Source organism: Anopheles moucheti, chromosome 2 (assembly GCF_943734755.1).
Source record: "Anopheles moucheti chromosome 2, idAnoMoucSN_F20_07, whole genome shotgun sequence".
NCBI lineage: Eukaryota > Metazoa > Arthropoda > Insecta > Diptera > Culicidae > Anopheles > Anopheles moucheti.
In genome coordinates, this window is record NC_069140.1 from 11,874,309 (window position 1) to 11,900,350 (window position 26,042).

At 46.9% G+C, this 26,042-nt stretch overlaps 10 protein-coding genes across 12 annotated transcripts; 8 read left to right on the forward strand and 2 right to left on the reverse strand.

Moving 5' to 3' along the window:
- Nucleotides 1–1,995: 1,995 nt before the first annotated feature.
- On the reverse strand, nucleotides 1,996–3,708 carry LOC128299128 (RPII140-upstream gene protein). The gene is made up of 3 exons (XM_053034998.1): nucleotides 3,475–3,708; nucleotides 3,155–3,409; nucleotides 1,996–3,087 (listed from the first exon to the last, which is right to left on the reverse strand). Exons 1-3 carry the CDS (start codon nucleotides 3,660–3,662, stop codon nucleotides 2,637–2,639), a joined length of 894 nt encoding a protein of 297 aa, XP_052890958.1. The 5' UTR covers nucleotides 3,663–3,708; the 3' UTR covers nucleotides 1,996–2,636.
- A 1,337-nt stretch (nucleotides 3,709–5,045) lies between these two features.
- On the forward strand, nucleotides 5,046–6,402 carry LOC128297836 (sulfotransferase 1C4). Its single transcript, XM_053033539.1, has 6 exons — nucleotides 5,046–5,127; nucleotides 5,189–5,301; nucleotides 5,377–5,498; nucleotides 5,558–5,756; nucleotides 5,825–5,951; nucleotides 6,014–6,402. Exons 1-6 carry the CDS (start codon nucleotides 5,058–5,060, stop codon nucleotides 6,400–6,402), a joined length of 1,020 nt encoding a protein of 339 aa, XP_052889499.1. The 5' UTR covers nucleotides 5,046–5,057.
- Nucleotides 6,403–7,207: 805 nt separating this feature from the next.
- On the forward strand, nucleotides 7,208–10,690 carry LOC128309408 (endoplasmin). Its single transcript, XM_053045784.1, has 2 exons — nucleotides 7,208–7,420; nucleotides 7,582–10,690. Exons 1-2 carry the CDS (start codon nucleotides 7,375–7,377, stop codon nucleotides 9,930–9,932), a joined length of 2,397 nt encoding a protein of 798 aa, XP_052901744.1. The 5' UTR covers nucleotides 7,208–7,374; the 3' UTR covers nucleotides 9,933–10,690.
- Nucleotides 10,691–11,529: 839 nt separating this feature from the next.
- On the forward strand, nucleotides 11,530–14,165 carry LOC128309870 (bifunctional purine biosynthesis protein ATIC). Of its 2 annotated transcripts, none has more exons than XM_053046356.1 (3): nucleotides 11,530–11,752; nucleotides 12,126–12,218; nucleotides 12,289–14,165. In XM_053046356.1, exons 2-3 carry the CDS (start codon nucleotides 12,200–12,202, stop codon nucleotides 14,040–14,042), a joined length of 1,773 nt encoding a protein of 590 aa, XP_052902316.1. In that variant the 5' UTR covers nucleotides 11,530–11,752; nucleotides 12,126–12,199; the 3' UTR covers nucleotides 14,043–14,165. The 2 variants fall into 2 exon arrangements, with proteins under 2 accessions (XP_052902316.1, XP_052902315.1); XM_053046355.1 differs by having other exon boundaries at nucleotides 11,558–11,601.
- Nucleotides 14,166–15,002: 837 nt separating this feature from the next.
- On the forward strand, nucleotides 15,003–16,227 carry LOC128296708 (uncharacterized). Its single transcript, XM_053032178.1, has one exon. The coding sequence runs from the start codon at nucleotides 15,076–15,078 to the stop codon at nucleotides 15,571–15,573; it is 498 nt and encodes a 165-aa protein (XP_052888138.1). The 5' UTR covers nucleotides 15,003–15,075; the 3' UTR covers nucleotides 15,574–16,227.
- A 155-nt stretch (nucleotides 16,228–16,382) lies between these two features.
- LOC128296707 (protein GVQW3-like) lies at nucleotides 16,383–17,149 on the reverse strand. Its single transcript, XM_053032177.1, has one exon. It carries the CDS (start codon nucleotides 17,141–17,143, stop codon nucleotides 16,613–16,615), a length of 531 nt encoding a protein of 176 aa, XP_052888137.1. The 5' UTR covers nucleotides 17,144–17,149; the 3' UTR covers nucleotides 16,383–16,612.
- A 240-nt stretch (nucleotides 17,150–17,389) lies between these two features.
- Nucleotides 17,390–19,585, forward strand: LOC128310716 (uncharacterized protein C05D11.13-like). Its single transcript, XM_053047421.1, has 2 exons — nucleotides 17,390–17,524; nucleotides 17,838–19,585. The coding sequence occupies exon 2, from the start codon at nucleotides 18,116–18,118 to the stop codon at nucleotides 19,169–19,171; it is 1,056 nt and encodes a 351-aa protein (XP_052903381.1). The 5' UTR covers nucleotides 17,390–17,524; nucleotides 17,838–18,115; the 3' UTR covers nucleotides 19,172–19,585.
- Nucleotides 19,586–19,815: 230 nt separating this feature from the next.
- On the forward strand, nucleotides 19,816–21,890 carry LOC128310494 (golgin subfamily A member 6-like protein 22). Its single transcript, XM_053047144.1, has one exon. It carries the CDS (start codon nucleotides 19,992–19,994, stop codon nucleotides 21,351–21,353), a length of 1,362 nt encoding a protein of 453 aa, XP_052903104.1. The 5' UTR covers nucleotides 19,816–19,991; the 3' UTR covers nucleotides 21,354–21,890.
- Nucleotides 21,891–22,345: 455 nt separating this feature from the next.
- LOC128296797 (uncharacterized) lies at nucleotides 22,346–24,247 on the forward strand. Its single transcript, XM_053032282.1, has one exon. It carries the CDS (start codon nucleotides 22,518–22,520, stop codon nucleotides 23,706–23,708), a length of 1,191 nt encoding a protein of 396 aa, XP_052888242.1. The 5' UTR covers nucleotides 22,346–22,517; the 3' UTR covers nucleotides 23,709–24,247.
- A 288-nt stretch (nucleotides 24,248–24,535) lies between these two features.
- Nucleotides 24,536–25,877, forward strand: LOC128303387 (diphthine methyltransferase). Of its 2 annotated transcripts, none has more exons than XM_053040334.1 (3): nucleotides 24,536–24,612; nucleotides 24,716–25,310; nucleotides 25,379–25,877. In XM_053040334.1, exons 2-3 carry the CDS (start codon nucleotides 24,728–24,730, stop codon nucleotides 25,855–25,857), a joined length of 1,062 nt encoding a protein of 353 aa, XP_052896294.1. In that variant the 5' UTR covers nucleotides 24,536–24,612; nucleotides 24,716–24,727; the 3' UTR covers nucleotides 25,858–25,877. The 2 variants fall into 2 exon arrangements, with proteins under 2 accessions (XP_052896294.1, XP_052896287.1); XM_053040327.1 differs by having other exon boundaries at nucleotides 24,554–24,612; nucleotides 24,700–25,310.
- Nucleotides 25,878–26,042: the final 165 nt, after the last annotated feature.

A 26,042-nucleotide genomic window follows, 5' to 3' on the forward strand; every position in this document is an offset into this window, starting at 1 on the left:
TAAGGAACAAAATGCGCGGCAACTTCCCCAAAACTCCCTTTTTCTAATGTATCATGCATACTTATCACAACGGCAACATAATGTCACCTTTCCTATTCCCATATATGGCCACGCATTCGAATCACGGCAGCATTGTTAGGAAGCCATCGTCTAGAACCATTCATATTCTGCCTGTCTTGTGAAACTCATTGCCCATTCATCCATCCATTCGCTGCCTGCGTTATTTTTTCTATATTTTTGGATTTTAAATGTCTCTCCAAGATCACTGCTACCGGTTACTTATCATGTGCTTTGCTCCGCTGCTGCCGGAAACATGCATAAGCAACACTTATAGTCTCTAGACCCGATTTACTCGCGCGATCGTGCCTCGATCCTGTTGATCGTGTTCGAAATGGATGGTTCGTTCTTGCTTGAGAAGTTGCTCATTGTGCGCGTATCTGTGTACAACCTAGTTTCCTTCTTCTGTGATACAAGAAAAGCACACTTGTGATAAAGTGAAATTTATTCGTACATACGTTTTTGTTGGTATTCGTTTGTTTATATCCTGTTTTTTTTTAATTATTATTTTGTTGTCCTTAGTTTTCCTCCATTTACGTGTACCATTCGTCCCGTCTTTTTTGTTTGTTCTTTGCCTTGTTAATGTTTAATGTACTTTTATGAATTGACTTAACATGATATGAAACAAGTACGAATTGAGTGATAGTGTGGCAAATGCGAGCGTGCGAGTTAGCAAAACAAAACAAAAAGAACCAGTCGTGAAGAGAAAGTGATAGCGTTTGTGAACGTGAAATGCGAGAATGAAAGCGAGAGAAATTTAGGAATGCTGAATGAATGGCATGTGTGTGGACAGTATGCACACGCTTTAGCATGCATGGTAGAATTAATAACTGGCTGGCGTACGAACAGTTCTAAGCAAGTACCGTCAAACGAACCGATCAAGAGGCGAGGAAGTATACACGTCGCGCTGTAAACACAACTCCGTCTTTTTATATTCAAAATGATTCACTTTTGTATTGCAAAAAGAATTCATAACATCATCATCATCATAAAAAAAGAATCTGTTTTCCTCATCGCGGAGCAAAGTGTGATAAGGCTTTGGTACGTATCTGTGTGGAGAATACATTAACGCGACATCACGATACACGCAGAACTGTTAGTATCATTTTAGTTTAAGCATGTGTCCTGCCGGGGCAAACACAGATCCACCTATTGGAACTTCTACTACAAAAAAGGATTTTATGTGACACAATTCAATGTCAGATCTGTTCAGTTTTAAAGCCTACATTTGTCTTTCGTAAGGATTCATTCTGACAGTGGTCTCTGAGACAACGTTCGGTCTATTTCATGTAGGAGCTCTTGAAAGGAATTTGATCTAGAACAAGGTTCCTCCAGGGTCCAAGGACTTGACTAACTGGCTACGAAAAGGCATGTTACTCAGTTCATCAACATGGACACTATCTGTCAGAATAAATCGCCGTTGCTTTACATCAAGAGCAAACGCACGCTCAACAAGGGAAAGCAGTAACAATTACTTTCATCTGAACAAAACAGAACAGAATGGTGCTTCACACGCATAGCTCACGATCAGCTTCTAGTAGCTTCGAAAATGGATACGGTACGGTTAACCCATTTGGTTCATGTATCATCCCTCGGACGCGCTCATTCTCAACTTCTCATCTCATTTGTTCAACCTCCTTAAACCTCCGTTCCCACTTAAACTTCCCACCTTCATCCTTTTGCTCGTCTTACGCAGGGGGCGTGGGGGGGAAACAAAACTCGTAGCAATTCACGCACTAAATTCATTTGGAGCGGTTTTGTTTTTATGTTATATTTTCATTTCTCTTTACGTGTATTTCTTTTATTGTGCGCTCGCGCGCGTCGTTCTTCGTTCATCCGAGATTGTGTTTTTAAATGTTTCTTCAATCGCAATAGAGTTAAAGAAAACCCAGACACACATACACACACACACACACACACACGCACCTATATGTAGATTGATTTTTTAATAATTTTATTATGTTGTACGTTAATAAAACCGAAAAGTAACCGTTGAGTTTATTGTCTCAAACCAAGATCGTTCGTGTTTAACAATCGCGCATCCCTTTACCAGAGTTGAACTTTACTTGGAAAAATTCTTCCCCGTTGTAATGCTGGATCCTTGTTTTTCCTTTCCCCGCTTTTTGTTGTCCCCCCTTTTGTTTTTCCTTTCCCCTACAGATGCGTGCGGTGCGGCAGTGTTGCTTCAGCTTCGCCTGAAGCACGAGCAGCTGCAAGCCAAAAAGAAGCTTATGAAATCCAAATCCTTGCCCGACATGAAGACAATAAGCTAAAAAAAGGAGTAGTGGAATGAGTGTGTGCGCGGAGCAAGCAAACTATTTCCGGTCCCTTAAACCGCTTTCCGTTACGTCCGTCTTCTTACCACCACCACCACCATCATCACCACCCTTTCGCCGCCCCCAGCGAGGTAATAATTTTGTGTGTGTATCTCTTCTTTCTATACATCCTGTTTGAAATAAACTTCTTCTTCCTGTACTTTCTGTACTATCTCATCTACCCGGTGGTGTTTTATGATTAGTGGCAACTATGAAGAAAGAAAACGCAACAACGTGTTTCATATCCCTTACGCGATGGGTACTCTATTTAACCTTTACTTCCGCCTGTTCTTCCTGCTCCAATTGCTTCATAATCGTTTCCCGCTCAACGGCCAGTTGAATTTTGCGCTTCTCTGCTTCGATTGCATCGAGATCAATGTTGGCGGCGCCGAACTTGTTGTGGTGATGCTTTAGCAGTGGTTCCTCTTCCGCATCCGCTTGCTTTTGCAGCGAATCCCGTATGACCTGTTCGCGGTTCGTGTGCCATTTGTACTGCCAGAATCGAACCTCCTCCATCGTGGTACCGGTCGCACGCATTATACCAAGCGACAGTCCACCGGCCAGCCCACCGAGCGCTAGCCCCACTAGCCCACCGGAAGCCATCCCACGGAAACCCATGCTGAATTTGTACATTGCACCCGTCACGCTACCGGCGGCCATGTATTCGTACAGTGAAGATTTTCCTCGGTACACCGAAACCATCGTCTGTATGCCACTGGGGAAAAAAACGTGGATAGAAGGTTAATGAAATCATCAAGGAATTATGGGCAATGGTTACTTACACGTAGCTAGTGGTAAAGAGCGCCAAACGCCAACCCCACCGGAACGCACCCTTGGCGAAGTTAAGCGTCACCTGATCCTGTAGTTTCTTCTTCGCCTCAAAGCTTGACTGGAACGCCGTTGCCTGGTTACGCTCGAGAAAGTTCATGTAGGCGACGCGTGAATTCACGAACCCACCATAGCAAGCGCCGAACAGGAAACCAAGAAATCCGGCCTGATAGATGGAGTTCAGCTCACTCGATACTCGGCCAAACTCGCTAGAAAATAAAAGGCGTACTTTTAGTACAAGGTTAACATCGAAAACACGTTTAATTGCACTTACTCAATTGTAAACATCATGTGTAATCGCTCCATGCCGGTTTGTTTGTCACCGGGCGCCTCCTCGTACATGCTTTGCACGGTTTTGGTGTCGATTTTTATCTGATCATGATTATTGGTGGTGAATGGGAACAGTCCGGCCGATACAATTCCACCCGGAACGTACAGTTTGTTTAACGTTCTCCGAAGCATCCTGGATTGTATCCTCAGTCCTCAGTGCAAAATATACAACCAGGAACGAGAATTGTACTTACTTGCCGTGGAATAGTTTGCATAACTGGAGGTGTTTTCTTTTCTCAAATCATATTTTGACAATCAGCTGTTATGGCGTACCGCTGTAACATGGCTCGGTTTATGTAGATGCATCCGGACGTACCGCACACCGCTGTAACCATTTTTTGAATCGACGCGAACTTCACGCAATTTTTTTGTTTTATTTTGCGATATTAGCAGGATGTGTAGGTAAAACCAGAATCTACCGATTGTAGGTAAGGCAGAATACAAGATGCTGTTCCACCGGAATAGAAGGCGTCCATAGTTTTGTAGGAAGCAAACAACTAAATAACACGTCCAGGTGTAGTAAATAAATAGGAAGGAATGGAAATAGGAAGTCTGATAATTTCACTTAAAACGTGATCGAAAGGTACCCCATAGTTCCATACTTCCTCTATTGCCCTGTCTCATAGTAAGTAATCAAAGCGATTGTACTTGATAAGATCACTAATTAAGATTAAAAGGTCCATATCTCACTTCAGTGCAGGTTAGTTTACTGACTAGTTTGCATCCATTAATACTCAGCTTCGGGCATAGGACAGAAAAGTAATCGCCATATCTATCTTCAAAGTTCGAGTCACAGATTATTGTTTTGATTACTTAATTGAAGATTTTAATTTCTTTCCGAACCCTCGTTAAATGAAGCACTGAAGGAACTGAAGCTGTGAACTCAACTGTACACAGTTATTGTTTAGGCGTTTATTACACATTTGTAATAAAAGTATTTACTTTCTCCTGTCCTGATCCTTGCAAAAAAGGCACTTCATCTCAAGATCGTCTCAAATTGTATATACTTCCACCCCGCATGAACTTTCTCTTCGCCATAAAACCTTTTTTTAACAATTTCAAAAAAGAAACGAAACGGAAGTGGCTACAGTCGCTAGAAGATTGCTTATTGTTTGACCAGACCACTAATGATAGACGGAAGTTACATTTGCAGGGAGATCATGACGTGGTTTGCCAACATAAAAGCTTCCATCTCTTTCGCTTAGCATAAACACCACGAATAAACCTCCTGATTCAAAAGACCGCGTGTGTTTCAACGCACAATGGAGCGCACCTTCGCTCGCGAGCCGATGGTTTTCTACGAGCGACACCCAAAGCAGAGGGCAACTGTGTCAACAAAAAACTTTCTCCTCCTCAACACCAAAGTGTTGCCTATCAGCATATTTTGGCCAGCCCGATGGTGATGATGATGATTGTTGCCTGTGGTCGGTAGCGATCGGTCGGGCGATCAGTTTCGTTTTCGATCGCAGTGTCAGCGGATGTTACCTTGGGACTGGTGTCTACTCGATTAAAGCTGCCAGTTTCGAGATGTCTTTCCCCTACAGTATAGACTTTGTGGAGCCCGAACAGAACGAACAGTTGCTGAAAGATTTCCATGGTTTGTTACATTTTGTAGGGCGTGATCATTTTTGAACAATGATATTCTTTTACTGTTTTAGGCGAGCGTACCGGGTTTGTTCAAGTGGGAGAAAAGCAATGGTTTTTCCCATCTCGCTTCAAACAGTATGCGGAAAGTTTGTACTCGTTCGAGGCACGAGCAGACGATACGTGGGTAAATATTGATTTGTGAACAAATGGGCTAAGTTCAGCGATTCAAATTACATCGAACAATATTTGTGATCACCAGATCGTCACTTTTCCACGGTCCGGAACAACCTGGACACAGGAGATGGTTTGGTTGATATGCAACGAACTTGACTTTGACACCGCCAAAAGCATTCCGTTGACGCAGAGATTTCCCTTTCTAGAGTAAGTACCATGGCTCACAAGATTGACCAGCAAATTAATACCAAACCAATTTCCTACAGATTTCACCTGTTTGTGCACGATGAAATGAAGGCAGTATTTCTGAAGGAAAACGAGCACGACGCTAAAAATATGGAGTTTCTTGAACAGATTTCCCAACCGGCTGGTCTGATGCTGTCGGAAATGAAGACTCCACGTTACATTAAAACTCATCTGCCCATGTCCCTGCTACCGCCGAGCGTGTTTGAGAAGAAGGCCAAGGTGAAGAATGTGCATTACAACATCAAATGCGATCGAATGTCTGAAAAACCCCCTTTTCTCGCTCGCAGATCATCTATGTCGCACGAAACCCTTCCGATGTGGTTGTGTCCTACTACCATCTCAATCGTTTGTACCGGACTCAGGGATACGTTGGTGATTTCGAGACGTTTTACAACTATTTTGAGAAGGGTTTGAGTAAGTTTACTGCTTCCCTTATTTTCTTTTCCAAAGATATATATTAATCAATCTTCTTTTAGCTCCCTGGTCACCGTACTGGACCCACATCAAGGAAGGTTGGGCTGAGAAGGACCGTGAAAACGTACTGTTCATGTACTACGAGGACATGAAACGTAATCTGCCTGCCACCATCCGAAAGACGGCCGCCTTTCTGGGCAAAAGTTTCACCGATCAGCAAATCGACACCATGTGCACACATCTGGACATACGTAACTTCCGCAATAACAAATCGGTCACGTGCGAGGAGCTAAAGGCGGTTGGCATTCTGAACAGTGGCGAACAGGGATTCGTTCGTAATGGTCAGGTTCATGGCAATGCGGAAGAGCTGACAAAGGATATCAAACGACGGATTAGCGATTGGACAGAGCGCAATTTGAACGGAACCGATATAAAGTTCCCCGACTGTTAGGCAAACGAAGGGGTACTAAACGACGCTGGTTGTGGGCTGAAATCTAGATTGAATTGAATGGAAAACAATTTTTAAATCAAACAATATAGAGATTTCATTAAAAATAATCAAACTACGGCTTTCTGTTTTAGCTTACGCATGGCAAATTGCACAATGAAAGCAGGGCGGTTTTTGAGTGTTGTTCATGAGCCCTTAGGTGTAGTGGCGCTTGCACAATCAAAACCGGATCGAAAAGTCACTTAGTCAACATCAAAATATTTTATAAAGAAGTTGTGCATGTTCATTGTTTCTTTTTTACATTCCATTGTTTCTTTTTTACATTCAATTGTTTTATTTGTTTTTGTAAACAATTTTTGTGTAATATTTTATTTGGAGATTGAATTATTTGGTGCCTCATATACGAAATCGTTAAATTATTTTAATGAACATCGAGTGCTCAATTTGCATACACTTTCCTTTTGTAGATAATCTTATATAGTTTATATAAAGAAGAAGATTGGAAATATCCTGTAAATGTTTTGCAGTGCAAAATCCGCGAGACTCAATCTCGCTTATGGCTTTGCACAGTGTAAATGCACCCTAACGTCAGAAGTATGATTTGGACCAATCAGGAATCGCCAAATATTCTTGAAAGCACCACGTAAGGAGGTCGTCCCATACCGTGCACTGCCAAAGCGCAGACTACTCTGACGTCATGCGCTTCATCAAAGCAGAGCAAGCAGGGTAGCATGTTGGCGTTGGCGACCCAGCGTGTGGGTACGACTACGGACGATGGCTTCGTTTATCGTTTATTTGACAGCGGCGTTCTGTACCGCAAGGTGTATTCGTTTGCAAACCGTCGAAGCAGCGGCTTTACCGTGTAGCTCGGACAGTTACATACCGACGGCGATTTTCCATTCCCTGTCGATTCCGGTGGACATCGGTTTTGTCTGTGATTGTGCGTGAAAGAGTAGTTTGTGCAACCGTGTCACTATGAAGTACTTGCTACTTCTAGTACTGGGTGTGTTCCTGGTGTCAGGTAAGTCGGACGAAACGTCGCCATTGGAACCACCATCTCGGTGTACGTGGCCTATCGAACATTCGAGATGATGCTCGATGGTTGTAATCTTGCGCTCGTCAATCGCCACCATCCGGTTTGTGTTGACGTGGATCTAACAAGGGGATTAATCTGTGTTGCAGGAATTCACCACGTACGTGCGGAAGCCGATGACGATGATGACACACTGCCAAGGGTGGACAATAATCTCGGCGCCTCGAAGGAAGGCTCACGAACCGATGCGGAGGCGGTCAAGCGTGAAGAGGAAGCTATTAAACTGGACGGTCTCAACGTGGCCCAGATCAAGGAACTGCGGGAAAAGTCGGAAAAGTTTACCTTCCAGGCGGAGGTGAACCGGATGATGAAGCTGATCATTAACTCGCTGTATCGCAATAAGGAAATTTTCCTGCGCGAGTTGATCTCGAACGCATCGGATGCACTGGACAAGATCCGTCTACTCTCGCTAACCGATCCGTCGGTGCTGGACAGTAATCGCAATCTGGAAGTAAAGATCAAGGCGGACAAGGAGGGCAAGGTGCTGCACATCATCGATACCGGTATCGGTATGACGAAGCAGGATCTGGTGAACAATTTGGGTACGATCGCAAAGTCTGGCACGGCTGATTTCCTATCAAAGATGCAGGAGAAGGACAAGGCCGACGGGCAGGATGTGAACGATATGATCGGTCAGTTCGGTGTCGGTTTCTACTCGGCGTTCCTCGTGGCCGACCGGGTCGTTGTGACGACGAAGCACAACGATGACAAACAGTACATCTGGGAGTCGGATGCGGCCAGCTTCAGTATTGTGGAAGATCCGCGCGGTAACACCCTGGAGCGTGGTTCCCAGGTCTCGTTGCATCTGAAGGAGGAGGCTCTCGACTTCCTGGAGGACGATACGGTCAAGCAGCTGATCAAGAAATACTCGCAGTTCATTAACTTCCCGATCTACATGTGGACGAGCAAGGAGGTGGAGGAGGAGGTAGCCGTCGAGGAGGAAGCCACCGAAAAGCCGGCCGACACGAAGGAAGACAGCACAGACGAAGAGGAGGACGTGAAGGTCGAGGAGGAAGAGACGACCGACAGTGATAAACCGAAGACGAAGAAGGTGAAGAAAACGGTCTGGAACTGGGAGATCATGAACGACAGCAAACCCATCTGGACGCGCAAGGTGAGCGAAGTGACGGATGAAGAGTACACCGAGTTCTACAAGAGCCTCACCAAGGACACGTCGGAACCGCTCACCCAAACGCACTTCATCGCGGAAGGAGAGGTCACGTTCAAATCGCTACTGTTCGTCCCGAAGGTGCAACCGTCGGAAAGTTTCAACAAGTACGGCTCGAAGGCGGACAACATCAAGCTGTACGTGCGTCGGGTGTTCATTACGGACGAGTTTAACGACATGATGCCGAATTATCTGAACTTTATCCGTGGTGTGGTCGATTCGGACGATCTGCCGCTGAACGTGTCACGTGAAACGCTCCAGCAGCACAAACTGATCAAGGTGATCAAGAAGAAGCTGGTCCGCAAGGCGCTCGACATGATCAAGAAGATCGACAAGGAGCAGTACGAGAAGTTCTGGAAGGAGTACTCCACCAACATTAAGCTGGGCATCATGGAGGATCCGAGCAATCGATCGCGGTTGGCCAAACTGCTCCGGTTCCAGTCGTCCTCGACGAAGAACAAGGAGTTCACCAGCCTATCGGACTATGTGACCCGCATGAAGCCCAAACAGGACAACATCTACTTCATTGCCGGTCCGAACCGTGCCGAGATTGAAAAGTCGCCGTTCGTTGAACGTTTGCTGTCGCGCGGATACGAAGTGCTCTTCCTGGTGGAGGCCGTCGATGAGTACAGCATTTCGGCGCTTCCCGAGTTTGATGGCAAGCGGTTCCAGAACGTCGCGAAGGAGGGTTTCACGCTGAACGAATCGGAAGAATCGAAGGCACGGTTCGAAGAGTTGAAGACAGAGTACGAGCCACTGCTGAAGTGGTTGAACGATGTCGCGCTGAAGGACAAGATTGCCAAAGCCCAGCTGTCCGAACGACTCGCCAACTCGCCCTGCGCACTGGTCGCATCGATGTTTGGCTGGACCGGCAACATGGAACGATTGGCACTGGCCAATGCGCACCAGAAAACGGACGACCCTCAACGCCACTACTACCTGAATCAGAAGAAAACGCTCGAAATCAATCCGCGTCATCCGCTGATGCGTGAACTGTTGCGCCGCGTCGAAGTGGACACGGACGATCTCGTCGCGAAGGATATGGCAGTGCTGATGTTCAACACGGCCACACTACGATCGGGCTTCCAGATTCCGGAAACGGCCGACTTTGCCGACAGCATCGAGCGCATGATGCGCCAAACGTTGGGTGTATCGCTGGACGAGCAGCCCGAGCAGGAAGTGTTCGTGGACGAACCGGCCGGAGACGAAGCGGCCGGTGCGGATGAAGAAGAAGAGTCCATCGATGCCGATGGCGAACATGACGAGCTGTAAGCCAAGGCCTCAAACCGACGGACAATCGAACCGCGCGACACGTGGATGATGTGGCCGCATCATTGTATGACTGAAGGGAAAGTAAATGTGTGTACGTGTGTATTCTATTGTATGTAAGTGATATACAGATGCATGTGTGTGCGTGTATGTGTGAATTGTAACGTAAGGATCCTAGAATAGCGCAGGACAAACACTGAGGACTGATGAGCTGCTGCTTCCCATTCGTGGCCGTCCCGTTTGCTGGGATGGGACACTCTGAAGAAGGTTCAATTCAACCGAAAGATCAACGGGCATAGCAAACACAGAGCAGTAGGCAGCATGTGACGAACAACAACACTCCGGAAGGACAAATTTTATTGTCCATCCGATCGTTCGATCGATTCAGATCGAAGTGCCCGAATCACAAACAAACAAAAGCACTACTAAAGTCGAAAACACTCCTTATTGTATGATTAAGAGTTAGTAATTTCCCTCCATGTACGTTTGTTTTGCCTCTTTTGCGCATTTTCGTTACATCGTGATTGTGTTCAAGTGCAATTTATACTTTGTTTTGCTCTGCACCATTTGAATGATTGCCATTCAGGAATTGTATATGAACAAGAAAAAGAAAAGACTATTAAAATATATTTCCTGTTTTTTTTTGCACGAACAAACAACTACAAGAACAGCTAGAAGCGAAAATAGTTTTAATAAACAACAAAAGAAAAACAGAAGATAGAAAAAGAAGTGAAATAAAACGTAACATTATCAAACCGTAATGCTCTTTTGATTGCTAATTTTAACCTTGTGAAACCCAGTATGATCATATGATAATTCACCTGTGATCGATAAGGAAACTGGGACGTTTTTTATTTCGGCCATCGGCTGAGTTGAATATGAAATAGACGAGTGTACGTTGTTTTGATGGATTCTGGCTTTAAATGAAGCTTAAAATTCTCTGTTTGCTCTAATTTACGAATTTCAAACTTAACAGTAACAAGAATTTCAAACCAAACATATGCCGCTTGTTACCATAGCAACCATTTGGCGAAAGCAATACCACCACCACGTGGTGATTTTAAAGAGCATAAGAAAACAACTAGATTGACGATGATGCATGTTAATGAATCCCGACAACTCAATATTAACTCAACTAATGCAAATACGGATTCGTCTTCAATATCTTCAATTTTCTAGTGCCCTTTTTGTTGCAGCCAGTCCTTCAAGTATCTTTAAAATGAAAGTGATTCAACCCTTCCCAGGACGCTACTGATCAAGTTCTGGCCACAGTTTCCCTGAGTCTCAATAACTGCAATCGGGGTACTGCGCTTCAGAACAGGAGAATCTATTGAATCTGTAGAAGAATATACGGCGGACACCCTTTGCATTGCGTGTGTGTGTTTGCGTCTTTTGTTGTGCGGACCTTTATCGTACCGGGTAAAATGATCCCTGATACCACTACAAATACAGCACTGGGCGAAATACGCGCGAAGTTCTTAGCGATCGTGAATGATTATGATCGTGCATCTAATGGAAAGGGAGAGAGAGAGAGAGAAAGAAACGTGCTTCAATTGTCTGATTGCCTACGAGGTTCGCGGCATTAGCATTGCGTAAATTAACCTCACCAATCAAACCGGTTGTAGATCCATGTGCTGGAAACGACAAACATTTGCTTCTTTTGCCGGCTGCCGTGAGTACCGAGGAAACGTGTGTGTGGTGTGATTTTTACGCTGTGCTGCAGATTGTTTAGCAACCTCTTGCGTGAGCTTGTTTCGTACTTTCTGTCGAGTTTTAATTTTGTGTGATCTCCAAGTTAAACAACCATCTTCATCTCAAAGCAAGTGAGTAAAACAATCACGATCAGTTGATTTGTATTACACGTCCTTGTTTGTAAAAAGCGTGACCTGCTTCAAGATGTGTGTGTGTGTGCGCCCTTTTTCATCCCTATTACAACAAACAAACCCATAACCTCCAAAATTGACCTCCTGGCGGCTTAGCTTCGTAAGCTTCATTTAGTTCCTATCACTATTGGCACTGTCGCCTTGGGAAAAATCAGTCAGCGAATGCTGGAACCATCTCTCCGGCAAGGTTCTCCGTTAGTAACGCAGTACCCCCTATTACGCTGAGGCATCCAACGAGGGCGCCTTATCAGCGTTCCGGGTGTTGATTGTTTTTGTACGGATCATGTTATCGATCGATTCTTGCCGTTTCCAGCGTTCCGTTTGTGGGTCTCGGTGATCAGTCTACGCGCAACTTCGGTACTGAAAGGTTGGAAACGATACAGCACCATGGCTAGTGGAAAAATTGGTAAGTGATCGTCGGCGGCTCACGTGCTTTGCAAATCGTTCGGATAATTCTAATTTGGTTTCATTTCCAGCTCTCGTAAGTGTGTCGGACAAGTCCGGGCTGGTGGAGTTTGCCAAGGCATTAAACGAACTCGGCCTGAAGCTGGTGGCTAGCGGCGGTACTGCGAAAGCGATCCGCGACCAGGGTCTTCCGGTGCGCGATGTTTCGGACATTACCGGTGCACCGGAGATGCTTGGCGGGCGCGTGAAAACCCTTCACCCCGCAGTGCATGCCGGTATTTTAGCGCGTATGACCGAATCCGACCAGCGGGACATGAAGCAGCAGAGTTACGAGCTGGCCCAGATCGTTGTGTGCAATCTGTACCCGTTCGGGTTGACCATCTCCAAGCCGGACGTGACGATTGCGGATGCGGTGGAAAACATCGATATCGGTGGGGTAACTTTGTTGCGGGCCGCTGCCAAAAATCATCAGCGCGTCACGGTGCTGTGCGATCCAAAGGATTATCCGAAGGTGTTGGACGAGATCCGGCAGCACGGTGATACGACACCCGCGACCCGGCAGGTGCTAGCGCTCAAAGCATTTACACACACCGCCGAATATGATGCGATCATTTCCGACTACTTCCGCAAACAGTACTCGGCCAGTGTGTCGCAGCTGAACCTGCGCTACGGTATGAACCCGCACCAGAAACCGGCGCAGATCTTTACCACGCTGGAACGGTTACCGCTGAAGGTGGTTAACGCGTCACCGGGCTTTATTAATCTGTGCGATGCCCTGAATGGTTGGCAGTTGGTGCGAGAGCTGAAGCGTGCGCTCGGTCTGCCGGCAGCGACCAGCTTCAAGCACGTGTCCCCTGCTGGTGCAGCGGTCGGTGTGCCACTGACGCTCGACCAGGCCAAACTGTGCATGGTGGACGATATGTACGAAAGTCTAACACCGCTAGCCACGGCGTACGCACGTGCCCGCGGTGCCGACCGTATGTCGTCGTTCGGTGATTTCGTTGCACTGTCCGATACGTGCGATCTTGCCACGGCCAAGATCATTTCGCGCGAAGTATCGGACGGTATCATTGCGCCGGGCTACACGGAGGAAGCGCTCGACGTACTGCGCAAGAAGAAGAATGGTTCGTACTGTGTGTTGCAGATCGATCCTACGTACGAACCGAGTCCGGTCGAGCGCAAAACACTGTTCGGGCTGCAGCTCGAGCAACGTCGCAACGATGCTGACATTAACAAGGCACTGTTCACGAACATTGTCACCAAGAACAAAACGCTACCGGAGGGTGCGTTGCGCGATTTGATCGTGGCCACGATCGCGCTCAAATACACCCAGAGCAACTCCGTCTGTTACGCCAAGGATGGGCAGGTGGTTGGAATCGGTGCGGGACAGCAGTCACGCATTCATTGTACGCGCCTGGCCGGTGACAAGGCCGATAACTGGTGGTTGCGCCAGCATCCTCGCGTAACCGGCATGCAGTTCCGGAAGGGTGTTAAGCGGGCGGAAGTTTCGAACGCGATCGATAACTACGTGAATGGGACGGTTGGTAAGGATATGCCGGTGGCGCAGTTTGAGGCAATGCTCGAGAAGGTACCGGCACCGCTAACGGTGGACGATAAGGACAAGTGGACGCGTCAGCTGACGGGCGTTTCGCTCGGTTCGGATGCGTTCTTCCCGTTCCGGGACAATGTGGACCGGGCGAAGCTGAGCGGCGTGTCGTACATTGCGAGCCCGTCCGGTTCGACGAACGATGCGGGTGTGATCGAGGCATGCAACGAACACGACATCGTGATGGTGCACACCAATCTGCGACTATTCCATCATTAAATTTGGCTACACACGTTTCATTGAAGGGTGTTTTGAGATCACATAAAATGGGATCGTAAGGAGGAAGAGTAACAAATATATATATACGCATAGGATAACAAATAAATGAATCGTTGATATTTCGATCGCAAATGAAACGAAAATTGTATGCTTCCACTTTCACTTTCACAAAGCAACGTAAGCTCCTATTGCTAGGCACAGGCCTTGTTTCGACCTTATCAACTGATCGTCTTCCAACTAGGTTAGCAACGTAAGATCGATCAGGGCTATTCGACGTTATCAGTTTACTATGCGCCTTTTGCGTAGGGTTTGAATGCAATATTTTTCAATTCTGGGCGATCATCTGCAATGACTGTTGCACTTGCAAGCGATATTCTTGCATTCTGGACCGTCTCCTATCCTGGTCAGCGGTTCGATTCAAGCGAGGGTCAGGGTCCACTGTATGGTGTGTCATGAGAATGAGACCGGACGACGCAACTTGTAAAGTGCTTTTAAGTCGTCCAAATTTGGAGTTGTAGGCCAAATTGAGATGAAGTGATGACGTTGAGAACCAGAATGGCCAGAATTATGCATAAGCGACGACGGCGTTCGACCGTGAACGGTTTGGAGGACTCCTGACGCATGCCAAAATCGCGAAGCTGTTGTAGCGCTTGATAAGTAAGTAAGCCCTTCGGTTTGGATCCCAAATGCATATGATTCGGTGACCGAAACACAAAGCAGTAAAGTGACCACCCGTGGGGTTTGGCTAACGTATGATTTAAAAATAAAATGACATTTAATTGATTGACAATAACCGGGCCAGGAAAGGGGCTTGGAGCTGTCATTCTCCTTTTCCATTTGGCTTGTTTTCGTCCTGTGTGACAATCCCCCAATTTACGCATAGCAGTGCATCGATTGCATTTATGCATTTATCTGTCAATAGGTAATTGTTTTAGTTCTTTTCTCTTCGGCTTACTGCGCGCTGTCTGTGCCCGCGTATTGGATTGTTTAGTTATTTGTGAAGCCCAACAATAAAACGCTCCGCCATTTGACGATGGACTACGTCGATATACAGGCCGTTGAATCGAAGCTCACGGACGTGACGGTCACACCGATACCGATGATAAAGAATGCACATTCGAATCACAACACCGGGAGCAGCAGCAGCAGTAGCAGCAACTACAACAATACGGCCAACATTACGATAACGCCGCAGGTTAACCATCGCAGCAGCAGCAACCACAACCATCATAGCACTGTGTCCTCTTCGGTCAACGATGGTTCGTCGGGTGCGCTAGCATTAACCGTCGGTTCGAACAACAGTGCCGCGAACCTAGTGGCCCCGGTTACGACGTTTAATCACTTCCCCAACAATGCCGGACTGTCGAAGTACGCTCAGCTGCTGATGGTGATTGAGGAGATGGGACGCGATTTGCGTCCGACGTACTCCGGAAGTCGAAATTCAGCGGAACGGTTGAAACGATTGATAGTGCACGCCCGCATTCTGGTTCGGGAGTGTTTGGTAGAAACGGAACGATCCGCTAGACAGTAAGCGTAGGGACATAACAAAACGACTACATCAACCAAGCCGAGGTTTCCGCCGTTTCTCACTCAACTATCTCATTCTTCAAGTGCATTCGTAAGCAGTCCTTGGCTTTTCCTGGGGCGACGTTGTCGCATCGGCCGGATGTCGCCGGTGCGGTGCAACGTTAAACACATAATCCACAGTACAAAAAGGAGAGAAAAAAACAAATACAGCGCAATGTTTGTGGTCGGGTTGGGCCAACACTGCAGTAGATGGAGGTGTGTATAATCAGTTAACGATAGAGTTGATGAAAGCAGCCTTAGCTAATAAACATAGACTGTGTATTTACGTTTCGCTCGAAACACCGATTTGGAAGTAGCAGTGCAAGAACGAAGTATACCAAAATACAACCTAATGCATGCGCAGCACGTATACAGAAGTTTTGCAGCGAGAGCAGGCACGATCGCATCGCGGATGAAAAATGCTCTCTGTTTTTTTTCTACAAAACATTAACAAGCATAATAAAAGACGATACAATTCTGTAGCCTTTAACTATATACAATCGATTGTGTAAACCATACCGTGGTGTAGGGGCTGGTTGGGAGAATAAATAAATGCATACAGGGTTCATCCCAAACGCAATAAGTCTCTTTAGAACATACAGTTTTATTAATCGGATCAGTGCAAACACTTCTTCAAAATAAACGCCTCGTGCATCAATATATTGAACCGAGAAGGTGTCCTTGTAGGTCTGTGGTGAGATGTCCTCAAGGTTTACTTTGACAATCTTTTGGCCGTCTTCAATCGAGGGAGAATCAAAATAAATCCTCATTGAATCTAAGTCTCGTTAGGCTGTTCCATTGGTTCCATTCGAGTCACCCAATCGGAGAATAGTACGGGCTGTAGGATGCGCGTTGTACCACACCGAGGAAAAATCGGGTCTTGAAGAACACGGTGTAACGGATCGCTATGACGTGGTGAAATTTTCAGTCGCCGTTGGTCGCACTCCGCTTGCTTGAGTTCTTTCTTTTCAGTCTTCTCAGGATTTAAGGATAGAATGCGGCGGTTAGCTCGCTGTCCTTTTGGTATGAACTCGCTTTGCACGACCCGCTTGGCGTCGAAGAAGACCAGGAGCATTGTCGTTTTCTTGGATGTGCTCATTTGACCTTTTTGCGGTCGAAGTGACGCGGCGATTTGTTACTATTCCGCGCTCAGCCTTTTTGTTCCCAGGCCGTACTCCTTTAGCGCACACCTTCCGCTTCGATAGGTCCTCGGAAATGATTCGATGCACTGTCGATTTCGGAATATTAAGTGAATTTGCCACCTGGCAGATACTCAACCGACGATTACAGTTCAAAAAATCGCGCACTCGCTGCACATTCTCGTAAATGCGGGAGGTGACCGGGCGTCCTGACCGTGGTTCGTCGGCCACCGCTTCTCGGCCCTCTTTGAACGCCTTGTACCACTTTTTCACCTGGGAGTAGGACAAACACTCATCCTTGAAGGCCTCCTGAAGCATTGCAAACGTTTCCGATGTGTTCTTGCCCAGGCGGAAGCAGAATTTGATCGCGTAGCGTTGCTCGATGGTAGATTCCATGTCCGAAACTCGTGACGCGGAGCATTGCGGTACTTTTTATTTAAAGTAAACCGCATTCGTATTGTATAAATTTTGAGCAGTAAAAACTCCAAACAACTCGCTATTTTTTATAATTTTCACTGTCTCGTACAATCAGTGCAGTGCGTAAACTGCAGCTGTAAACACATGATTGTTGATAAACAAAGTCGACCATCTCGTCCGGATTATCCGTGCGAAAAGTTTCGTCAAAAATAGCGAAGCTTTTGACAATAGCTTCGTTGAAAAAAACCTAATGCGCTTTCATTGAAGAAAATAAGCGAATTTTACTGCGAGCCACTGTTGTTTGGAATACTTTTGAACGCATTTTTGTGAAAGAAGTACGAGTAATCTCTTCATAAATTGGTAAGTAGAGTGCAAAGCACATCTGTAGGAAAGTGCATTGCCTGTCCGCGGTAGACTCCACATGACATTTAGTTGTCCAAGTTGTGCTGACAAAAAAGGTCGATCAATCGTGATGTTTGGTCACGCAAGTGGCTGAAGCGAATATTACAAGAACTAATGAATCAAAACACCGTCGCGTAGTCTCCGTGATGCGATACCGCTGGATCTATGGACTGCGGTGTTGAGTGCATTGAACGCCGCGTGGTTCGGCACAACTGGAATCGAAGTGTTGCTTATGTCTAAATATCCAAAACAATGCTACTCTTCTGAACAGGTTGAAACAGGTGCCCACGATGCAATGAAGGGACAGTGTAAACAACAGCACACTAGGTTTACGTATCCGTTCGATGTTCGATCCCCAGAAAGCTATCTCTAGTTGAACGATTTAAGCAGAATAACGTTCAGGTAACTACACACATGATGGTACATGTTTGATGGAAGGATAATATTCTGCAGTAGCACCTGTAGTAGATACAGAGTCTGTGAAGTAACTACCAGTAACTCGGTCGGACAGTTGATCACAAACACCGCTTGCGACTGAATTTCGACACAATGAACGCGCCATATCCGCCACCGAATGCCTGTTACACGGACATCAAACAGGGCATCCTTTCCTACACGCTACCCCTACGCACAGACCTCAGCGATATTCCCGGGCCACCGATAAGCTTGCTGCCCGTACCGCCCACCAGCCTGCTACCCGGACCGGACAAATCCTCACCTTCCAGCCAGAAGAAAAAGCGCCGAGCGTACGCAAACGAAAGTGAGGAGGCGCGAGCCCGTCGCCTAGCGCGCAATGCCGAACGTATGCGCCAGAAACGTGCCACCGAATCGGAGGAAGAGTACCGCCAACGGTTGGCAAAGAATGCCGAAAGCAATCGGCGGAAGCGACAAAATGAGACTGATCTCGAACGTACCATCCGGCATGCACGCAGTGCGGCAAGGGAACGGTTGCGACGGGCAATGGAATCTGGGGAACAGAGGGCTGTGAGGTTGGCGAAACTGGCCGAACGGATGCGTATTGCGCGGGCGAACGAAACGCCAGAACAGCGCGCGATACGGTTGGCAAAGAATGCGGCCAAAGCGAAAGAGCGCCTACTGAAGGAATCGCCCGAACAGTGGATCGAACGAAAGCGGAAAAAAGCCGAATATGCGCGTCGCAAACGGAGCGGCCATGGCAATACGACTAGTTCGGCGGGAAGCAGCAGCAGCAACGACGCAGCCATACACAGCACACTCACTTCGCCCCACCTGTCCTTCGGACAGGTAACAAACAGCCATAGTTACGTGCCGGACCTCGGGCATGGAGTGCCACCCGACGTGAAAGACATCAAGCTGATAGCGTCGCCCAAACCGAACCACGCGCAGCAACCCGAACAGATCTACAGCACGCCACACCTTTCATTTATGGAGCACGAGGTAAAAACCGAGTCCGCGTTTCTCCCGAGCGCCCAACATCCAGGCCCGACTGGGCTACATCCAGATCTGCCCTGTCCGAACAATCTGCTAAAGTTCCATATGCTACCCTACTCGCTACCACCTGGTGCAACGGCTGGCCCCGGTATGCAACATCCTGGACATGCGGAGTACAAGGGCAAATGTGAATGAAGGTTCTTCTGGATTCGTACGTCGTAACCAAAACGTACTAGCAACTGTTTAGACCGTGTAGCTACTGCATATGTTTTGCTGGAACAGCAGCAAACCCCACAATTGAGCAATGTGCAACAAACCAACAACCACACAGAAAAAACAACCTTAGGCAATATACATATATATATAAAACTATCTATAACAATAAGCTTAAGATGGAAGCGTACGATACGAGCGTAATCGTAATTTTTCAAAATAGTGCATTAGGGTGTTCTGATATTGTTTTTGTTTTTATGTTTTATCATCGTGGGAACTTGCACGTGGATTGAAGTATGCTGAACTCGACGCGAATCATAATTAAGATTGCCTGTTTCTTTCGTAGCTCGTAACAAGAATTGTAAAATAAAAGAATTTGAAATATCACACAGCAATCCTGACACGCGTATTTGTAGTAATTTGAAACAGAACGTGCTAGTGCTAGGGATTATTGGCAACTTTACCGAATATGCGATGCTGTTTGTTTTTCTGGCGTGCACTGTAAAGACGCCTGTCAAGTGATGCATTTGCGGCGATGGAGTACTGGACACGCATGTATACACGTTTGGGAAAAGTTTGTGGCAAATGTTTAGCAAAAGATCAATTGTCCAAACTAGAAAGCCCGAAAGGAAAAAAGATAAATGCAAGATTCGCAAAGGCATTATTGATCGGATGCAAGTGAAAAGTTGACAGTAGAATTGTGCCAGGCGTGCGAATTATTAGGTGGTTTATTTTGAAAACATTTGAGCTCCTCTAACGTTTCACCCAGTGTCGGTATGTTAGAGGAGTATCGCCACGAAATATGAATGGATTTTTCCAAATCAATACGTATTACAATGAGTTTAAGCAAGAGGCGGACGATGCTTATGCCGCTGCACCGACACAACAGCAAACCCAGCAGCCGCAGCAACAGCATCAGCGTTCCCAGCAGCCAGCAGCACCATCGCAACAAATCTTCGTTAGTGACGGTAGCATCACCGCTAGTGAGCTCCTCCCGCTGAGCAGGAAGCACTCACACTTGACAAAGAACCAGCGAAGGTTTTTGAACGAAAGCGACGAAGCGCGGGAGAAGCGGCTGGCCCGGAACGCGGAGCGAATGCGCCAGAAACGGGCAATGGAAACGGAGGAGCAGAGTCGAAAACGTATGGCCGAAAACGCGGAACGTATGCGAAGAAAACGAGCAGCCGAAACGGAGGCAGAATATCGATCGAGAATGGATCGGAACGCGGCCTTCAAGATGACCGACGAGTATCGGCGCCGCCTGACCGAAAATGCCGAACGCAATCGAAGAAGGCGCCAGAATGAGACGGACATGGAGCGAAGCATTAGGCGGGCACGGAGTGCCGCCCGGGAACGGTTGCGACGTGCGATGGAAACACCGGAACAGCGCGCCGTGCGATTGGCCAAGCTGGCCGAACGGATGCGTATGACGCGCGAGCGTTTGTGGACAACGATCGAAACGCCGGAACAGCGGGCCGAGCGTTTGTCCAAGCTGGCCGAAAGGATGCGCTACGCTCGGGCAAATGAAACACCGGAACAGCGGGCAACCCGTTTGGCGAAGAATGCTGCCCGCGCACGTCAACGATTCTTAAATGAATCACCCGAACAGTGGATCGAACGGAAGCGGAAAAAGGCGGAATATGCGCGCCAGAAACGTGCGGCAGCAGCTGCAATGGGCGGTAGTGGTAATGGGTCTGTCTCGTCAAGGCCACCCTCCAGTACAACCGTTAGTCACGCCGCCAGCAGTTTACAGCACATCCCGATCGGTTTTCCGGGCCATGCACCGACAACGTTACCGGAAACGATTCTCCATACGAGCGGGCCACAGCCCACCAGTAGCTCGGGCAATGCGACAGCATCATCGTTCGTGCTGAGCACAAAGGACACCAGCAAAGGGACATCCATGAAGCACGCGACCCTGGGTGGCACCGTGCAGTTGCAACCAGAACAAATCTATTCCACACCGCAGGTTATATTTAGCGGTGGCGATGTAAAACCACACGAGCTGCTGAACGGGCAACACCTGGTGATGCAGACCGACCCGAACTGTTCCAGCAATCTATACAAACTGCACATACTGCCGTACCCGTTCCCGACGTCCACGGCCGCTTCGGGTGGTGCCGCATCGCACATGGATCAGCCGAGCGCGTACAAAAGCAAATAATCGGTATGGTTGGCGCCAATGATAGCCATACGGGCCATATACTGAATGCTTCATGTGTCGCGAGAAATTCGTAATAAGTTAGCCAAGTAGGAAGCACTGTACCCCGTAACTGCTGCATCAGTCGCAGAGCCATTTGGGCCAATAATTTGGGCGCAGCAGCGTACATTGGAACATTTTATTATCCGCTAAACGCGAAGTAATCGATTGAACGTGTAATGCATTAGTGTGGTTATTTGGTATTTTAATTTTAATCCTTTGCATACTTATACTTCCGCCTAAGCGGAGTATCCTTCCACTGTTCCTAATAACGGGTGCGCAATCATTACACCCCAGGAACGATTTTATCTGTTTTTCTGTTCTCACTTGCTAGTCGTTCTGAAAGAAACAATAAATGTATGTTTCAGCGAACAACAGGAAAGTGTTGCTTTTGCTCCTCGCCCCATGTCCTACCATTTATTGTGAACATGCATATATTAGCGAGATTCATCCGGTGATCGCAGTGCGATGCTAGAGTAGCGGAACTGTCGAAGAAATAAACTTATGAATCAGTGATTACAACTGGTGATTACAAAGGCTTGTTCTTTGGTTGAGTTGAAGGAGTTTTTCGGTACCGGTACGGGAACAAAAACAACTCTTTTTATTCATCATTCGTTCCATGTTTTAGCCAATCCGAAACACGATTTTCAAATGTTAATAGTACAAGTCCACCTACACTTTTCAGGATGCTGTACTGTAGTGCCAGTCATGCCTATCATTTAAACTAAAAACTGGTTGCAGAAATGTATGGAAATTATCAAATGGACGATTATAGTTACTCAATCACGGTAACTAAAATTGTAATTTATTTTTTAATTCATTTTTCTACTAAAATTAAGCGTACTAAAAAACTTTCCCACAACTATACACTGCACTGTACAAAATTAATATTAAAGCAAACCCTTCCACACGTGGCAGTAAACGCAGTGGAACTGTCAGTTGCTGTATCGCTAAAAATAAAGCTCATCCTGCAGTTGTTTTGTATCGTCGATACGCGGAAAAGAAAAGTTGTTTTGAAGAGTGTTTTTTCCCCAATCGGTCGTTTGACAACATTGGAAAAGTTTGCAGTACACTGCTGCGAATGTGTTCCATAAGGCAAGCATGTGAACGGACCATCAGCTAATAAATATGAATGGATTCTTTCAGCTCAATCCATACTATAATGACATTAAGCAGGAAATCGTGTCCCCGTATGCAGCATCCACAGCAGCACCCGTCGTCGTTGCGACCACTTTACCGCAAACAGTACAGAACGTTGCACAATCCGGCACCGGTACCGACCGGACCCTAAGCACACATCAAAGTTTGACCAAAAGCCAACGACGGTTTTTGCACGAAAGCCCCGAAGCTCGTGCCAAGCGGCTGGCCCGGAACGCGGAGCGTATGCGTCAGAAGCGGGCGGCCGAATCGGAGGACGAGTATCGCAAACGAATGGCACAGAACGCGGAAAGGATGCGAAAGAAGCGTGCCGCAGAAACGGAGGAAGAATATCGAAACCGGATGCAGCGCAATGTGGAATGTAAATCGGGCGAAGAGTATCAGATCCGGTTAGCGAAGAACGCCGAACGAAACCGGCTGCGGCGCCAAAATGAGACTGATCTAGAGCGCAGCATACGGCGGGCCCGTAGTGCAGCTCGCGAACGGTTGCGACGCGCGATGGAAACACCGGAACAGCGCGCAATACGGTTGGCAAAATTGGCTGAACGTATGCGAATTTCGCGGGCAAACGAAACCCCCCACCAACGGGCGCTAAGGTTAGCCAAAAATGCGGCTAAGGCGAAGGAACGGCTGCTGAATGAATCCCCGGAACAGTGGATCGAACGGAAGCGAAAAAAGGCGGAGTATGCAAGGCAAAAGCGTGGTGCAGCGGCCGTTGCCGCTAAACTAGGCCTACCGACCCCCTGTACCTCGTCCAGCAGCAATGCCAGCTCTACCAGCCTCAGCGTCCCATCAACACCGGGCGACACGGTTAGCTTCAGCCATGCACCGACGACCAACACGGCGTACAATCTCGAACCTACCCATTCGCTCTCGCAAACATCGCTTGTTTCGCTGTCCACGACGGACCTGAAAGACATTAAGCTAATAGCACAAAAGCCGGGCCAAATGTTGCAACTGCCGGAGCAACTGTACGCTACATCACACATCCCATTCAACGGGACCGACCTGAAACCGCCTGAATTTCTGACCGCCAACAGTCAGTCGGGCCCGCCACACGTCATGCAGCCGGAGCTGTACAAGTTCCACATACTGCCCTACACGTTCTCACCCACTGCCGGTGCTGTGCATCCGACGCAAGCGGATTACAAAGGCAAATAGGAGCCTGTAATTGCCGGAATGCTTCGTACTTGATGAGTGAGCCGTGTAGCTAAGCTATGAGCAACATTTGGTAACGTTAAGGTGTTTAATTTACGCTACATTAAGAATAATTTGGAAAGCTGTGTTTGTAAGCAAACTGTGTGCAATCAATCGCACCGGCAATCGGCATTTTGCATGTAAGGTACTTTCTCACCAATTTCCTCCTACTGGTTTAGGTTAACGTTTCGTTGGGAATGCAGGCTCAAATACAGTGCTCCGGGAAAAGATAGCCACACACTAAGAGCCATGCATCTTTCATTCCAAACGAAGTGAATACTATGTGCAAATAAAAGAGCGTTGAGGTGTGTTCGTATATCGTATAAAAACGCTAGCAAACCCTGTGCTCCCAGAACAGATAGAATAAAGGTCGGACGATAAGCAGTATGATCTGCACGACAAAATTTCATTTCGAATGTAGTTCACTTAGTATGTAGTAAACCAACTTTGGTAGCCGAGCGTTGTGTTCTCGAGGTAAATCAATTAACCTAGTCATTTTCGTCATAAGCAAAGGTAGAATAAAATGGTATTATAATCTGTAAAGCTTTGCGTTCTCATGCTGTCTGTAATATCTTGCATCCACGCGTAAAAGATGAAAACGTGGATGTTTTCTGGGATACATCAAATCACGGGAGCGGTTCCGTATTTCAGCGACAACCATTTATCCACCTTCATCCCAAAAGAACCAGCCAGCACGGAGTGTCGGACGAACAACTATAAATACGCCACAGCGAGAAGAATGTAAATAAAAATACTTGACAACTTGGCCTCGGGTTTGCGTTGTGGTTTGCCGCTGATAAGGATTGATTTTAAAGTTGTGGAAGAGAACGTGTTTCTTGCATGTAATCTGCATAAAGTCAACTCAAAAGTAAGCTACTAAACAAGGTTGGAATGGCCAAGCAGTGGAGTTCCGGTCAGATGTGCAAAGAATTCTGATTATAACTTATAATAATAGAAACCACTCATTTCAGCCTACGGTTAAAATGGACAAATTGAACATCAAAACACTGGTGTCCTATGATACCGAACAACCTGCCGATTCCGTCGAATGGTGTCCACAGGAAGGATTGGAAGACATATTCGTGTGTGGCACCTATCAACATGAGCGAGATCAGGAATCGTCGTCGGCAAACCGGAAAGGACGAATACTATTGTACCGGTTCGATGTGGACATTCCACACGATTCGCTAACGCTTCTGCAAACGATCGAACGATCGGCCGTATTGGATCAGAAATGGAATCCATGTGTGAAGAACCATTTAGCTGCAGCTGGAGCAGATGGAACATTAACCATCTACGCGCTAATCGAATCTACCGGACAACCCATGCTCGAGCTCAAAGCTACGGCAATGCTACGCGGGAATGAAAGCGACGATCGTAATCTGTTGACGTTGGCCCTCGATTGGAGCTCAGATGGGAAACGGATCGTTGTTAGCGACTCACACGGTTGTGTGGAAATGTTTAGTTTTGAAAATGGCCTGCATCCCATCCACGGATGGAAGGTGCACGGTTTCGAGGCGTGGACCTGTGCCTTTAGTCGTCACAATGAGAACATCGTGTATAGTGGTAAAGAAAATGATTATCTAAAAGAGAAATTCGGTATGCAAACTTTACTTCGGCGTTCTATTTTGCAGGAGGAGATGATTGTATTCTGTACGCACACGACATACGTTGTCCGACCGAACCATTCGGGAAAGGTAAAAATAAAACTCATTCCGCAGGCGTCACCACTCTGCTGTCTTTAGCTGAACGGCATAATGTTCTGCTTACCGGAAGCTATGACGAAAATGTACGCCTTTTTGATGAACGGCAGCTTAAGGGCAGTGTATCGGAGCAGCCTTTGCAGGGCGGTGTTTGGCGCTTACAATCGAACCCAAAGAGGGAACCGGATAACATTCTGTGCGGTTGCATGTATCATAACTTTAGCGTTGTTCGACTTATGCCGGATGATTCGTTCGAGTTAGTGGGAGAATACAGGGAACATGAGAGTATATGTTATGGGTGCGATTGGCAACAGGTTGGGGAAAACTATCGCGCTGGGAAACGTATCATAGCAACATGTTCTTTTTACGATCATAAACTATGCATTTCGGAGGTCAGCTCATGTATATAAAGAAATAAGTACCAGCTGTACGTTGGAGTCATCACTATTTCGTGTTCAATATCACTGCTAACAATAGATAATTCATATTTCCTTCGTGATTACTTATACACAAGGAACGGCCGGTTTCTGCAAACTTTGAAAACTCGCCCAGGTGGTGTAATTTATATTATTGTACGCTCGACAATTTTTTTTTC